The sequence below is a fragment of the Giraffa tippelskirchi genome, chromosome 10 (genome assembly GCF_054371585.1).
Source record: "Giraffa tippelskirchi isolate mGirTip1 chromosome 10, T2T-mGirTip1v1.2.pri, whole genome shotgun sequence".
Lineage (NCBI taxonomy): Eukaryota > Metazoa > Chordata > Mammalia > Artiodactyla > Giraffidae > Giraffa > Giraffa tippelskirchi.
In genome coordinates, this window is record NC_137284.1 from 28,797,469 (window position 1) to 28,814,493 (window position 17,025).

Consider the following 17,025-nt stretch of genomic DNA (forward strand, 5'->3'; position numbering starts at 1 on the left):
TTACCTAACTCATCCCACCACAATACAAGCCACAGGAAGGCCAGAAGCCTTAGTGGTCTTTACTCACTGTAGAGCACATTCAATGAACTTGTTCTTGTTGCATAAACAAATTTCCTTATTTTGATTCTCACTGCTGCCATACTTGCTCAAAATGTTCACAGGCTCCCCACTGTTTACAGAACAAAGTTCAAACATTTTAGCTTGACATAAAGAAGCCTCAAAATTTGATTCAAACATTCCTTTCTGACCTGATCACTTACCATTTATCACCTTATCTGCTCATAAGTTCAATACCAGAAATTCATTTTTCCCTAAACACCACTATACTTCTCTATCTCTGGACTTCTGACCACCTGAATTCCTCCACCCAGAATCCCCTACACCATCATTCCTATAAGTGAAAGATGACTTCACAAGTCAGTGCCTCCAAGAACAGCAAAATGATAGCTAACATTTATTGAGTGCTAATTGTGTGCTGAGCCCAGTTTTAAGTTTCCACATAACACTTCTCTCCTCACAACAAACCCAATTGGTGGTTACTGTTGCTACCATCTCTATTATTTTAATGAGGAACCAATCACTGGAATGTTAGACAACTGGCTCAAGGTTCCACAGTAGTTAAGCTCTAGTTTGGAGATAGTGATGAAGCCATAAATTTAATTCAGGCAGTCTTTCCCTAGAACACAAGGAATTTGCTCTTTTGCTATATGCTAGACTCCTTCCCCTGAGCAGAAATAGGGCTTTGAGAATTATCTAAGGACTTTGAGAATTATGCAGTTTAATTCCATATCTGTAGAGGGGCTCAGAGATAGCACAAAACCAGCCCAAGGGAAGAGATGGAACAAGGACTAAAACATTGTCTCAGGCACTGGTTCAGGCATTTTTTCCATTATACCACAATGCCTCTTCCAATGGCATCTTTCCCAGGAAGCCTCTCTTCTTTCACTCTATGTCCTTCTGTATAGCTCTCTTATGACTTACTACATCATCCTTAAGTAATAAATATCTGTTGAATCAATTTGCTCTTCTCCACTTTTGCCATTACTACGCTAATCCAGGACACCATCAGCTTTACCTCGAATATTGTTGTTGCTTTCTCTTTGAAGGCAAAGACATCTCCCTGCATTACTCTTGTACCTTTTATTGCATCTTCCATATGAAACCATTCCAAAACACAGCTTGGGCAACATTAGAAGCTTAAAATCTTTAGGGATTCTTTTTTTGCCTGATCTTAATTTAGGGACTATTTCCTACATGGCAGAAGTCAAATTCTTAAAACCACACAACATCTGTCCCATTTTTTCTCTACATTCACTTCCCATCAGTTCTCCATTCATATCCTCCACTCCACCTAAAATATACTAAGCCCTTTGACTCCTCTAATATCATTTCTTCTGCCATTCTCCATTCTTTCCCTATCTAATTCTGACCACTTTACACCTTCTAAATAAAGTTATTTTTGACCCATTAAACATGATGCATGACTGTGTATGTAGACATGCACACAAAGAGACATGCACACTAGACAGCACTTCTCTCAAGGAGAGAATACACACTTTCCCATATCTAAGAAAGTGTGGTCCATCTCCCTCCCAAGTTGTATACCAAAGAGCAGCAGCAGAGTGGACGTCTAGCTTTTTTCTTCTGTTGGGCTTCCCATTTGCAACTGTAGCAGCCATTAAGGAAAGTCATATAGCATTCATTGTTGAAGTAGTATTTAATCCAGGAATTAAAGTTTTTCCATCTTCCTGTCTCTTCATTTCCAGTCTCAGTCCTGTTAACATCATCCATGGTTCACCCTTTTGCTGAAATGGTAAATAAAATAGTTAGAATCCAATAGCTTCTTCATGTTTCCTACCCCCACTATTCTACAGAAAATTCCATCAATAATGCACAGATCTTTCAAAAGATCATAATCTAGGAAGATGAACTGGATTTGATGTAGAAGAGCAGAGCTTCAGCCTATCTTTCCTACTAACTAGGTGAGTGTTTATTGCAGATATTGCACCATTCAAAGTTTAGTTTTTTCACTGCTAAAACGGTTTCATGTTCTCTACCCTAGCTAACTAATAGATGCTGAAAAAATTCAAATTAGATAATATATATGAATGTGTTATTAAAACGGTAATATGCTCCTGAAAGGAATACATTAAGACTGCATATTGTCACCCTGTTTATTTAGTTTATATGCAGAGTACATCATGATAAATGCCAGGCTGGATGAAACACAAGCTGGAATCAAGATTGCCAGAAGAAATATCAACAACCTCAGATATGCAGATGATACCATTCTAGTGGCAGAAAGTTAAGAGGAACTAAAGAGCCTCTTGATGAGGGTGAAAGAGGAGAGTGAAAACGCTGGCTTAAAACTCAACAGTCAGAAAACTAAAATCATGGCACCCAGTCCCATCACTTCATGGCAAATAGAAGGGGGAAAAATGGAAATGGTGACAGATTTTATTTTCTTGGGCTTCAAAATCACCATGGACAATGACTGCAACCATGAAATTAACACACCTCCACCTTGGAAAGAAAGCTATGACCAACCTAGACAGTCTATTCAAAAGCAGAGACATCACTTTGCTGACAAAGGTCCATGCAGTCAAAGCTACAGTTTTTCTAGTAGTCATGTACGGATGTGACAGCTGGACCATAAAGAAGGCTGAGCAAGGAAGAACTGATGCTTTCAAACTGTGGTGCTGGAGAAGACTATTGAGAGTCCCTTGATTGAAAGGAGATCAAACCAGCCAATCCTAAAGGAAATCAACTCTGACTTTTCATTGGAAGGACTGATCCTGAAGCTGGAGCTCCAATACATTGGCCACCTGATGAGAAAAGCCAAGTCATTGGAATAGACCCTGATGTTGGGAAAGATTGAGGACAGGAGGAAAACTGGGCAACATAGGACAAGATGGTTGGATGGCATCACCGACTCAATGGACATGAGTTAAGCCAACTCCAGGAGATAGTGAAGGACAGAGAAGCCTGGTGTGTTGCAGTCCATGGGGTCACAAAGAGCTGGACACAACATAGCAACTGAAAAACAACAACAATGATCTTGATATAACCTGAGATCTTAGAGACATGGTTGAAGTATATGAAAAAATACCATTCTTTACTAATGAGTTACTCAGACACACAAGTGTCTGCCCCTTCTTTTTCCTCCCACATGTGGCTTTTCTAGAGTTACCTTCAATTAAGAATCATGGAATATTCAGAACAGCAATGGCTTAAATAAGTTTATTTTTGCTTTTGCCAACAAAAAAAATTTCAAAGGTTTAAAGAAGAAATTATGTGGTATGTTGCTTTACAATGTCATTAGAACCCAGACATCTTTCAGTTTGCTCTTCCACTACAACACATGGTTCCTCAGAGTACAAAATGGCTGCTCAAGGTGTATCTATCATTCCAAATTCCAACTAACAAGAAGAAGAAAAGAACAAAGAAGGGTGCTTCCCCCTATTTTAAGGATGTTTCAAGAAGTTGGAGATGACATTTCACTAACAAGGGCTTTCTTACCAGCAAAACAACAATAGCCAGATATTAAGGACATCTAGACATCAATACTGAATTTTCTCATCCTTCTGTGCTCAGATAAGGCTCTCAGACATATGAACTTTCAGAGAATGTATGGATTTGGGGAAAAATTTTAATGAAACATGGTTTCCCTGGTGGCTCATATGGTAAAGTGTCTGCCTACAATGTGGGAGATCCGGGTTTGATCCCTGGATCAGGAAGATCACCTGGAGAAGTAAATGCCAACCCCCTCTGATATTCTTGCCTGGATAATTCCATGGACAGAGGAGCCTGGTTAGGCTACAGTCCATGTGGTTGCAAAGAGTTGGACATGACTGAGCAACTTCACTTTCACTTTCTTTTAATGAAACAAAAATAGTCTTAGAGACCTTATCCCAGGAAATTATCTATGTCCCTGGAAACTTTCTGTTGTGCTCCATTTTGTTTTTTTGGAAAGGCACTCCAGTGTTGTAGCAAAAAGCAAATAGTCTGAATGTCCACTTCAGGTTAAAATGAAGTAAGAAGGCCTAGGGTAATACTCTCACATTAAGTGATTTAAAAACTAGGCAAAATATGTAACAAAAGGTCTCACATAGTATATAGTAGACAGTGAAGGATAGCAATCTTTGAGAGAGGAAACAGGAAGTGAGTGTTATTAATGCTCCATTTATAATCTGTATTGAGCTTCCAGGATGAAGCACAGGGTGTGAGAATACAGTGAAGCCTGGCAATATTCCAGAAATGAGCAGAAAGAAATGGGAATTGGGGGAAATAAGGGCACCTCCTGGGTCTCTCCAGTCTCTGACTGTATACTAATCAATACACACTTGCAAAGAAATTACCTGAGGACAGGGAGAGAATTGCATAAAAGGAGGTGATGAGACAATCTCCAAAGGGTCATAGTACCAACTCTGAGAAGAGTTGGTATTTCCACCAGAGCAGCAAAACCTTGTAATACCTACAGCACCACGTAGCATACTCAGATGGTTATTGCCTGGGAGGTGGGAAAAAAATTAAGCCTACATTAAAGGCTGCTGTGGTCTAACCAGACAAACTTAAAGGCAAGTTTCAAAATAATGAAAATATTTCCAGGTTACATAAGTAATGGAACAAGATCAAGAATACTTTTTTAATACAAAACACAGCCAACAAAGCAAAATTCACAATGCCTAGCACCCAATGAAAAATTATCAGGATTTTTCCTGATAGAGGCCTCCACACTGGCTCAGTGTAAAGAATCCACCTGCTATTGCAGGAGATATGGGTTTGATTCCTGAACCGGGAAGATCCCACATGCCATCGAGCAAATAAGCCTGTGTGCCACAACTATTGAACCAGTGCTCTAGAGCCCAGGAGCCACAAGCACTGAAGCCCACGTAACCTACAGTCCATTTTTTGCAACAAGAGAGGACACCGCCAAAAAAAAAAAAAGAGAGAGAGAAACCACCACAATGAGAAACCTTCACACTGCTACTAGAGAGTAGCCCCTACCTGCCACAGCTAGGGAAAAGCCCAGGCAGCAACAAAGAACCAACAGAGCCAAAAATAAATAAATAATTTAAAAAGCAAAAAAGGAAAACTTCACAATCCATAAATAAGAAAAAAATCAATCAACAACAACTCAGAAACGTCTCAAATGACAGACTTAGTAGGCAAGGACATTAAAGTGTCATTACAATTGTATCCCATGTTCAAGACAGCAGAAGAAGGTGTATATTTGAAGGAAATACATGATTTTTTTTTTGCAAACATCAACAAGTGTTATTTATTTCACTGATATTTATAATACGTATTCTTTACAAAATAATTCTTTAAAAAGATGTAGACTGAACTTCTAGAAATGAAAGATATAACATGTGAGATGAAAAATACACTGCTAAGATTAAGAGGAGACTGTAGAAAAAAAGATTAGAAACTTGAGAATTTGAATAAAAGAAGAGAAACTGTGACTTGCAGAACAACTTTAAGCATTCTAAGATAAATGTGACTGGAGTTGCTGAAAGAGAGGAGGGACAAAGTAAGGGACAAAAAATATTTGAAGAACAAATTACTATCTTCCAAAGTTGAAGAAAATTATAAACCCACAGACCAAGAAGCACCACAAATCCCATAAAAAAGGCACATACAAAAAATAAAACGCATCCTAATCAAGATGCTTAAAAACACTGAAAAAAGAAAATCTTAAAGAATGACTCTTGAACATTCTTTCAAAAAAAATGAGTTCTCTTAAAAAAAAAGTCAAGCCAGAAAACAGTAGAGTAACCTCTTCAAAGAACTGAAGAAATTATTTTATAAAATGTTAAAATAGAATTTAGCACCCTGCAAGAAGAGTTCTAAAAATGATAGTGAAATAAAGATCTTTTCAGATATTCAAAAGTAGAAAGACAGGTAACTTCTATTAAAAGAAATAGAAAGTCTTTAAGAAAGACTTCCAGTAGTTAAAGAAAGTCTTTCAGTAAGAATGAAAAAGATACCAGAAGGAAATGCACATCTAAAGAAAGGAATGGGGTGCACTGGAAGTATTAAATATATAGGTAGATATACAAAAATGATTTTCTTATTTATAAAATCAATTTAGAAGATAACAATGTTTGAAGGAAAAAGTATAACAATGAATCCTGCAGCTTAAAACAACTGTAGAAGTAAAATGTATGACAGAAGGCCAGAAGTAAGGAAATGAAAGTGTACTGTTTGTTGTACAGTTCTCTACTACATGTGAAGTGGTATAATATTACTTGAAGGTAGACTTGGATAAGTTAAAGATAAACACTATAAACTTCAAACAGCTCTGGCCACCTGATGTGAAGAACTGACTCATTGGAAAAGACCTTTATGCTGGGAAAGACTGAAGGCAGGAAGAGAAGGGGACGACAGAAGATGAGATGGTTGGATGGCATACTGACTCAATGGACGTGAGTTTGAGCAAGCTTCGGGAGTTGGTGGTGGACAGGGAAGCCTGGCGTGCTTCAGTCCATGGGGTCGCAAGGAGTCAGACATGACTGAATGACTGAACTGAACTGACATAACATAATAATCCAACAAAGGACATAAAATTAAGTCATAAATGAAGCAAATGCCAAATTTAAACCTAAAAATAATAAATGCTAGAGTTAAACTAAATGTTATCAGTAATGCCATTTAATGTAATGAATTAAAAGCTCCAAATAACAACAACAACTGTCTAACTAGATTAAAAGAACAATAATCATATACACTTTAGAAGAGCTTGGTTTGTTGAGATAGGTTAAAAAAAAACGTAAAACTTGTATATGTATCAGTGCTTCATCACCAGGATAATGTCATGTACCAATCAAGGACCAAAACCCCAGTCATATACAACCATAAGAATTTATTGCTCATACATTTGAGTTGACTGACTATTCATCCTGCTTATCTAGACTGGCCTCAGCTAATATGACCAGACAATTCTGCTCCAGGTGGCCTGAGTATATTCTAATGGTGATGGAACTTGTCCAAGAGAACAAGTCCCAAGGTATAAGCCAAATTCAACCTTTTGCTCTAAGGGATAAGTTCATGTCAAAGTCAAAAGCAAAGCATATCAACTTATGGTAGGAAGCAAATGTAAACTTGAATGGCAAAAGGTGTGAAGAAAAGGCTGTAACTAAAGGAAGGGTGAGAATTGGGGACAAATGACATCATGTATCTCACTGGTTTACCAGCATATCAAAAAACCTTGAGGGAAAGAAACATTAGAAGAGACAAAGAAGGACATAATGATGAAAAATGATTTTTTAAAAAATAATTTTTCATATATATGCATCCAATCACCTAGCCTCTAGAGGAAATATACACAAGTTCATAATAATACTTGGAGATTTAGCACACTTCTCTCAATAAAGGATATAATAAGCAGACAAAAATTCTGTTAAGAATTCTGAAGATTTAACAACTCTACTAATAAACTAGTTTTACCATTTATAGAATACTGTACTCAATATTTACAGTATGTATATTCTTTTCCAAAGAAAATGGAGCATTTATCATCAGTGATCACATACTGAGCCACACAACTGATTGTGTTAAACATCTAAGAACTGAAATTGAAACCATGTCCCATAGAGTTAAAAAAAAAAAAAAAGCCACCCTGAAACTATGCACCATAAGATTACCAGAAACTGGTGAGTAACAGAAATTCATAAGCTTGTCTTACAGATCAGCAGATAAGGGAATATCTTGTTTTTAAAAACTCTCTGCTTATAGCCTGCCATCAATGAGCAACTTTTCTTAATTATTTCTTGCAGAACAGATACTCTTCAAGCTTCACATAGATTAGGAACTTAAGAGTCAGCTCTTGTCCAATTTGAGCCAGCCTAACTATTTATGACCACCAACCCTAAAACTGCTCATGTACAAGTGTCCAGTGGCTGACCTTTTGACTTCAAAAGCCCACACACTTAACCATATGATCATGCTAAACTGCCTCCATTTATGAACATGTATCCCATGAAGAAGAATGTAACTCAGATACATCTACACAGAATACCAGTTACCTCACATTTTCCACACCTCTGATCATCTTTCCCCATGCAAGACCACCCTACTTCTTTATCCCATAAACATCTGAAGCCCCACATTCAGGAAGCTGAATTTGAGATTTATTTTCCTGGCTCTGAGATTTAGTCTCTGTTGCAAACCTCAGCATCTTAGAGTTTGGTTTCCTATATATCAGGCAAATGAACCTAATTCTGTAACAAATTTGGTAGTCAGTCAGGAGGTAAGTGCAGATGGACTTTTTACCCATGGTTTATTAGTGGCTTTCTGGTATTGAGCAAGCAAGCTCAATGAGCCCAACAGCTGGATAAGCCCAAGCAGCTCCATTTGGTCCAGGGACCACTCCCTGGACTTCCCCGAGCATGGGGCCATTGACATTTGGCACATAATTTTTCTTTGCAGCTAAGAAATAGTTTCTGGGTCTGAAAGACACTTTTGGGTGAGTAGGTTCACCAAAAATTACCAGGGAAGCCCTATTAAAAATTACCTATGCCTAAATTGTCTAAATCATGGGTTAGAGGTCCTGCTGGTGGGAATTCAGCAGAATCACAGGATAGAGGCCCACACTAATAGATACAATACAAAATGTTTTAGGTACTGAGATATTCTAAACCTGGGTTAATATCCTGGGGACCTAGCTTCTAGTTTTATTTTTGGCCCTATTTGTCTTGTCTATGTCTGATCACCTTATTTGTTAATAATTGGCTATATAGGGGCTAAAAAATTGGAAAGATTTGCGTTGTATGCTAAAATAAAGCTAAAAGAAAATGGGAAATTCGGCTTCTAAAGCCTACCAGCTCTCAGACAGACAGTGACCTACTGGAATTCCAGTTGATTCATGAACATGGAGCCAATTGGTATGGAGCCAGTATTTGCGAGTATTTATTTAACTGAGAACTGAAGGAAATCTTACCCTAAAATGGCCAAGATGGGAGGGGATCTTTTGACATTTAAATACATGGATTTTTTGCATATGCCAGTAAAGAAGCTGCCTTGATAAAATATCTTTTCAAAATTCTGATCCTGAAAGAACAAAAACATTCCTAGGAAAAGGCTTAAAGTTATCACCCTATCATGTTCTTGAAATGCAACACAGTCCACAAAGCCAGAGATTCAGTTCAGGTCAGTTGCTCAGTCTTGTCTGACTCTTTGCAACTCCATGGACTGCAGCACACCAGGCCTCCATGTCCATCATCAACTCCCGGAGTTTACTCAAATTCATGTCCACTGAGTCGGTGATGCCATCCAAACATCTCATCCTCTGTTGTCCCCTTCTCCGCCGGCCTTCAATCTTTCCCAGAATCAGGATCTTTTCTAATGAGACAGTTCTTCACATCAGGTGGCCAAAGCTTCAGCATCAGTCCTTCCAATGAATATTCAGGACTGATTTCCTTTAGGATGGACTGGTTGGGTCTCTTTAGTGTCCAAGGGAATCTCAAGAGTGTCCTCCAACATCACAGTTCAAAAGCATCAATTCTTTGGTGCTCAGCTTTCTTTATAGTTCAACTTTCACATCCATACATGACTACTGGAAAAACCACAGCCTTGACTAGACGGACTTTTGTTGGCAAAGTAATGTCTCTGCTTTTTAATATGCTGTCTAGGTTGGTCATAACTTATCTTTCAAACAGCAAGCATCTTTTCATTTCAAGCCTTCAGTAACCATCTGCAGTGATTTTGGAGCCCCCCAAAATACAGTCTGTCACTGTTTCCACTATTTCCCCATCTATTTGCCATGAAGGGATGGGACCAGATGCCATGATTTTAGTTTTCTGAATGTTGAGTTTTAAGCCAACTTTTTCACTCTCCTCTTTCACTTTCAACAAGAGGCTCTTCAGTTCTTTGCGTTCTGCCATAAGTGTGGTGTTATCTGCATATCTGAAGTTACTGATATTCCTCCCAGCAATCTTGATTCCAGCTTGTGCTTCATCCAGTCCAGCATTTCTCATGATGTACTCTGCATATAAGTTAAATAAGCAGAGTGACAATAGCCAGCCTTAATATACTCCTTTCCTGATATGGAACCAGTCTGTTGTTCCACGTCCAGTTCTAACTGTTGCTTCTTGACCTGCAAACAGATTTCTCAGGAGGCCAGTCAGGTGCTCTGGTATTTCCATCGCTTGAAGAATTTTCTACAGTTTGTTGTGATCCACACAGTCAAAGGCTTTGGCATAGTCAATAAAGCAGAAGTAGATGTTTTTCATCTAAAGAGCCTCTTGATAAAGGTGAAAGAGGAGAGTGAAAAAGTTGGCTTAAGGCTCAACATTCAGAAAACTAAGATCATGGCATCCGGTCCCATCACTTCATGGCAAACAGATGGGGAAACAATGGAAACAGTGACAGACTTTATTTTTGGGGGCTCCAAAATCACTGCAGATGGTGACTGCAGCCTTGAAATTAAAAGACGCTTGCTCCTTAAAAGTTATAACCAACCTAGACGGCATATAAAAAAGCAGAGACATTACTTTGTCAACAAACGTCCATCTAGTCAAGGCTATGGTTCTTCAAGTGGTCATGTATGGATGTGAGATTTGGACTATAAAGAAAGCTGAATGCTGAAGAATTGATGCTTTTTAACTGTGATGCTGGAGAAGACTCTTGAGAGAGTCCCTTGGACTGCAAGGAGATCCAACCAGTCCATCCTAAAGGAAATCAGTCCTGAATACTCACTGGAAGGACTGATGTTGAATCTGAAACTCCAATACTTTGGCCACTTTTCATTCATCTGAAAAGACGCTGATGCCGGAAAAGATAGAAGGCAGGAGGAGAAGGGGGCAACAGAGGATGAGATGGTTGGATGGCATCACCAACTCAACAGACACGAGTTTGAGCAAACTCTGGGAGTTGGTGATGGACAGGGAAGCCTGATGTTCTACAGTCCATGGTGTTGCAAAGAGTCGGAAACGACTGAGCAAGTGAACTGAACTGAACTGAGATGTTTTTCTGGAACTCTCTTCCTTTTTTGATGATCCAACAGATGTTAGCAATTTGATCTCTGGTTCCTCTGCATTTTCTAAATCCAGCTTGAACATCGGAAGTTCACGGACTGTTGAAGCCTGGCTTGGAGCATTTTGAGCATTACTTTACTAGCATGTGAGATGAGTGCAATTGTGCGGTAGTTTGAGCATTCTTTGGCATTGCCTTACTTTGGGATTGGAATGAAATCTGACCTTTTCCAGTCCTGTGGCCACTGCTGAGTTTTCCAAATTTGCTGGCATATTGAGTATAGCACTTCAACAGCAGCATCTTTTAGGATTTGAAATAGCTCAACTGAAATTCCATCACCTCCCTAGCTTTGTTCATAGTGATGCTTCCTAAAGCCAACTTGACTTCACATTCAAGGATGTCTGGCTCTAGGTGAGTGCTCACATCATCATGGTTATCTGGGTCCTGAAGATCTTTTTTGTATTCTTTCCACCTCTTCTTAACATCTTCTGCTTCTGTTAGGCCCATACCATTTCTCTTCTTTATTGTGCCCATCTTTGCATGAAATGTTCCCTTGGTATCTCTAATTTTCTTGAATTGGAATAGGTGGATTTAACTCAGATGACCATTATATCTACTACTGTGGGCAAGAATTCCTTAGAAGAAATGGAGTAGCCATCATAGTCAACAAAAGAGTCTGAAAAGCAGTACTTGGATGCAATCTCAAAAACAACAGAATGATCTCTGTTTGCTTCCAAGGCAAACCATTCAATATCACAGTAATCCAAGTCTATGCCCTGACCAGTAATGCTGAAGAAGCTGAGGTTGAATGGTTCTATGAATACCTACAAGACCATCTAGAACTAACACCCAAAAAAGATGTCCTTTTCATTATAAGGGACTGGAATGCAAAAGTAGGAAGTAAAGAAATACTGGAGTAACAGGCAAATTTGGCCTTGGAATACGGAATGAAGCAGGGCAAAGGCTAATAAAGTTTTGCCAAGAGAACACACTGGTCATAGCAAACACCCTCTTCCAACTACACAAAAGAAGACTCTACACATGGTCATCGCCAGATGGTCAATACCAAAATCATATTGATTATATACTTTGCAGCCAGAGATGCAGAAGCTCTATACAGTCAGCAAAAACAAGACCGGGAGCTGACTGTGGCTCAGATCATGAACTCCTTATTGCCAAATTCAGACTTGAATTGAAAAATGTAGGGAAAACCACTAGACCATTCAAGTATGACCTAAATCAAATCACTTATGATTATACAGTGAAAATGACAAATAGATTCAAGGGATTAGACCTGATAAACAGAGTGCCTGAAGAACTATGTACAGAGGTGCATGACATTATACAGGAGGGAGTGATCAAGACCATTCCCAAGAAAAAGAAATGCAAAAAGGAAAAATGGTTGTTTGAGGAGGCCTTACAAATAGCTGTGAAAAGAAGAGAAGTGAAAGGCAAAGGAGAAAAGGAAAGATATATCCATTTGAATGCTGAGTTCCAAAGAATAGCAAGTAGAGATAAGAAAGCCAGAGATTACAACCTTAGATTAATTAGTAGAACCTAAATCTGGACAAAGAAAGACAAGTGGGGGAATGAAGAGGTCTTTTAAACTCAATGGAGGAAATAGAACTTATTCCAACTTTTTTGTTTCTGTTGTTGTTTTACAAACTGCTTTACACTGTAATACCTAATTCATGACTAAGTTTTTAAATGAAGGTGTGAAATCTCTAGGTATGTATGTGTGTACTTTATAAGCGTGACATATCTTTACCTCTGAATGCTTTTACCAAAATGAATTTATAAGTGAGCTCTACTTAACTGGCTTAAAGGAAATCAATTGCTTATATAAATTCTCAGAAATATGGGGGGAAAAACCTAACCTGAATGAACTTCAGGTTCACGACAGCTGGTAAATATTCAGTATTAAATTCATATCTGGTATTAATATTAGTTTAAGATTGATTTAATTAATATAGGCATATCTTTAATGTCATCAACATTAAGTCTAATACTTTTATTTTATCTACTTTAACTGAAAGTTAAAGTTAAATTCTTTCTGCTGCAAAATGTTTCTGCAAAAAAAAGTTGATATGATGAAACTTTTAAGAAAATTAAATGTAAATGACTCACAGACCTCAAAATGAAACTGATGGTTACCAAAGGGGAACATGGGGGGGAGTGATAAATTAGGAAATTAGAGTTAACATATACACACTACTTTATATAAAATAGATAACTAATAAGGACCTACTGTATAGCACAAAGAACTCTATTCAATATTCTTCAATAACTTATATGGGAAAAGAATCTGAAAAAGAATGTAATATGTGTGTGTATGTATGTATATGTGTATGTATATATATATATATACACACATATATATATGATTGACATTACTGTACATCTAAAATCAACACATCATAGTAAATAACTATTCTCTGATAAATTGTTTTAATTAAATGTAAATGACAGAAGAACCTTCTTGGTGAAATCTTTGGGAAAAATGACCGTTTGCTGCTCTGCTGCTCAAGTTTTGATATCTGACTCCTAGTGACCCCATGGACTGTAGCCAGTCAGGCTTCTCTGTCCATGGAATTTTCCAGGCAAGAATACAGGAGTGGATCGCCATTTTCCACTTCATGGATCTTCCTAGCCCAGGGATCAAACCTGCATCTCTTATGTCTCCTGCATTGGCAAGATGGTTCTTTACTACTGCACCATTTCTGCAGCCCAATTATATTTTAGGCCTATCTCTCTCAAAATATTCGGAAATTTGAAAGTTTAGAGTTTTGCTAAATTATGTTCAATGATAGGAAGGCATTAAATATCCAGATCACTTCTAAATAAGATAAAATACGGCAACTTTAATTGCTAACAAGTTTAAGTTTACCTACTTTTATCGTCATATGAGAGAAAAATTAAAGATACTTGGGTTCATCTGATGTATGTCTTGTACCATACTGAGGAAAGAAACTATGCTATGAGAAAATGTATGTTGCTAGAGGTGTAGAATATGTTCATAAGTTAGCCAATCAGGAAATGCTGCTATGTTCACAACTGCTTGATTCTTCGTTTTCACTAAAGACTAATATTTTTAAGAGATAAAAATTGTAAAATATATTTAATTAAACAGGTATGATAAAAGACAGAAATGGTAAGGACCTAACAGAAGACGAAGGTATTAAGAAGGGGTGGCAAGAACGCAGAAGGGCTATACAAAAAAAAAGGTCTTAATGACCTGGATAACCACAATGTTGTGGTCACTCACCTAGAGCTAGACAATCTGGAGCGTGAAGTAAGTGGGCTTTAGGAAGCATTACAGGAAAAAAGCTAGTGAAGGTTGATGAAATTCCAGCTGAGCTATTTAAAATCCTAAAATATGATGCTATTAAAGTGAAGAACTCAATATACCAGCATATTTGGAAAACTCAGCAGTGGCCACAGGACTGGGAATGGTCACTTTTCATTCCAATCCCAAAGAAGGGCAGTGCCAAAGAAAGTTCAAACTACCATACAATTGTGGTCATTTCACATACTAGCAAAGCAATGCTCAAAATCCTTTAAGCTAGGCTTCAGCAGTATGTGAACTAAGAACTTTCAGATGTACAAGCTGGGTTTAGAAAAGACAGAGAAATCAAACTGCCAACATTTCGATGGAACATAGAGAAAGCAAGGAGATTCCAGAAAAACATATATTTCTCACTCATTGACTATGCTAAAGGCTTTGTGTGGATCACAGAAAACTGTGGAAAATTCTTTAAAAAAAATGGGAATACTGGACCACCTTACATGTCTCCTGAGAAATCTGTATGCAGGTCAAGAAGCTACAGTTAGTACTAGACATGGAACAACTGATGGGTTCAAAATTGGGAAAGGAGTACAAGGCTGTATATTGTCACCCTGCTTATTTAACTATTTGCAGAGTACATCTTATGCTTTTTCAAAAATGCTTCATCTTCAAGAAGACTCAAAGAAAGGACTAAGACAGGTTTTAGATAACTTTCAGATCATACCCCTGAACAGAAGAAGAAATTTAAAAATTCTAATGGAAACCCTGATGGTTTCATTAAAATGTTAACAAAAGATTAAGATCAATGATTAGATATATAGGATGGAGTGATCTGATGAATATGGTTATAACTTTTATCATTTTAATCTAAAATATTACTGGCTTTTTATCTATGTTTTCCAGGTATAAGGGAAGCTTTCCTCTTAAGCTAATTATCAGGTGAGGCAATATGGTAAATTATACCTTTTTAAGTAAAGTTGAAGCCTTTATCTTTTCTATCCAATCCCTCCAAAATTGGTAAACTCTTTTACTATTTTTATTTTCATGGAAATACAGTTATTTGAATGAGTTAAATAAGAATTTGTTCTCCTTACAACAGGACACAGTTGAAAATATTGCTGATATTACCATGGTTTTGACTGAAATGTCCTATTTGAAGAATACATAATCAAATATGATCCAACAGCTTTAAGGAACTAAAGTGGACTCTATGGAACCATAAAGCCCCTTGAAAAAACAAACCTAGTTGGGTAACAGAAATTTAACAGTATATTTTCTGACTGCAGTGCAGTCAAGTTAGAAATCAATCATAATATGATAATCAGAAAACTCCACATTTCAGGAAAAAAACACTGTATTTATAAAAAAAAAAAATTATGGGTCAAAGGAAAATAAACACAATTAAAATCAGAAAAACGTTTTAACTGGCTGGTGATGAAATTTCGCTAATTGGTGTTTCAAATGTTGGCCTGTCAAAAAAAGGTGTTGTGAACAAAAGTTTTGTGATTGGGAGGAATGTAAACTGCATGAATACTAAATAAAAGTCAGCATTTTAACCAGAATCATTACCATAACCATCTCCCACGTATCTACAGATCCTTTGCATTTACTTCCAACAGTCAGAGTAGCCAAATTCACATGAAAATTAAGTAGTATTTAGGAAAAAACTAAGACTGTTTCCCTGGAGAAGCAAATGGTAAGCCACTTCAGTATTCTTGCCTGGAAAATCCCAAGGACAGAAGAGCTTGGCAGACTACAGTTACGTGGTCACAAGGGTTCCGACATGACTGAGCACAGGGAAAGGCTAATCAACATGATTTCCCTCCAACAACTTTTCTCTGGTTTCCAAACCCATACAATCAAAACTGTACTGAAATGTCCACCTGGACTTCTTACACGCATCTCAACCTTATTATGTCCTAAACTGAACCCCTGACCTTTCCCCCAAAACCTACTGCTCTTGTGTTCAGTCCCAACTTAGTTCAGGGCACCACTGTTCATAGAGTTGCTTGAGGTAAAATCCAGGGCATGCCGCTCAGGATTGACAAACAGAAATACGTTCTGACATAAAAATAAAACTAGAAAAAGAGACAGAATATATAGAGCACCCTTCACATCTGCAGGGACTTCCAGAGAAGCCGAGGCAGGAAACCCGCCCAGGGGCTGTGGGGCTTCGCGGGGCTTCTGAGACCCACTTAGGTGGAAGCTCTCAGTTCTCAAGCGACCTCCCGGCAGCAGAGGTATAACGGCAGCTCCAGCTTCACCCATGGTGAGCTGACAGGATACAGTGCCTCACTCAAGTATGCCTGCCAACTTAAGGGTGTTAACGTACCTTCCTCTTTCTGGAGATACTTAGGGAAAGCACGGAGCTGGACTCAACATTTACGTGACTTTAAGGTCCCAAACCTAAATCTAGAATTTAGGGTAGATAAAACCAACGTCTTTCAAGATGGAGGCCAGGCAGAACGAGGACTAAGGTGGCAGGTGTTGGTGGGCGTGGCCAGGGGCGTGGCCTTAATGCCCAGTCAAGCACTAAGACTGAATCTAAAGTCAGCCCCCAACCTTACAGTGCACCACACTTTAAATGTCTTTTAAGGTATACCGTGTTTGCTTCTCTTCTTTTAAAAATAAACAATTTTCACCAGTCATTTAGTTCAGGCATTAACTATTTTTATAGCCCAGGTAGTCACTGATTGTCTTTTCTTTTAAAATAATTTTTCTTGCTTTTTTTTTTCTTCACTGCATGCTATGTCACCTTGGACTTT

The 17,025-nt window shown here is 38.0% G+C and overlaps 1 protein-coding gene across 14 annotated transcripts in view; it reads right to left on the minus strand.

Moving 5' to 3' along the window:
* LOC145524716 (glycerophosphodiester phosphodiesterase domain-containing protein 4-like) overlaps positions 1-16,706 on the minus strand; it is a 101,982-nt gene extending 85,276 nt beyond the window's left edge. For 6 of the 14 annotated variants that reach the window (XM_081537470.1, XM_081537467.1, XM_081537462.1 and 3 more), the window contains exons 1-2: positions 16,593-16,706; positions 1,606-1,805 (exon numbers count right to left, since the gene is read on the minus strand). Coding sequence is in view for 6 of the 14 variants with exons in the window: in XM_081537462.1 (XP_081393588.1) it covers positions 1,606-1,791 (186 nt within the window). In the remaining 8 variants the exon portion in view is untranslated. Of the gene's footprint in view, positions 1-67; positions 170-1,605; positions 1,806-8,941; positions 9,052-16,592 lie in introns of those variants that run through there. The other 8 variants (XM_081537471.1, XM_081537468.1, XM_081537466.1 and 5 more) reach the window with 2 other exon arrangements.
* Between the last annotated feature and the right edge of the window lie 319 nt (positions 16,707-17,025).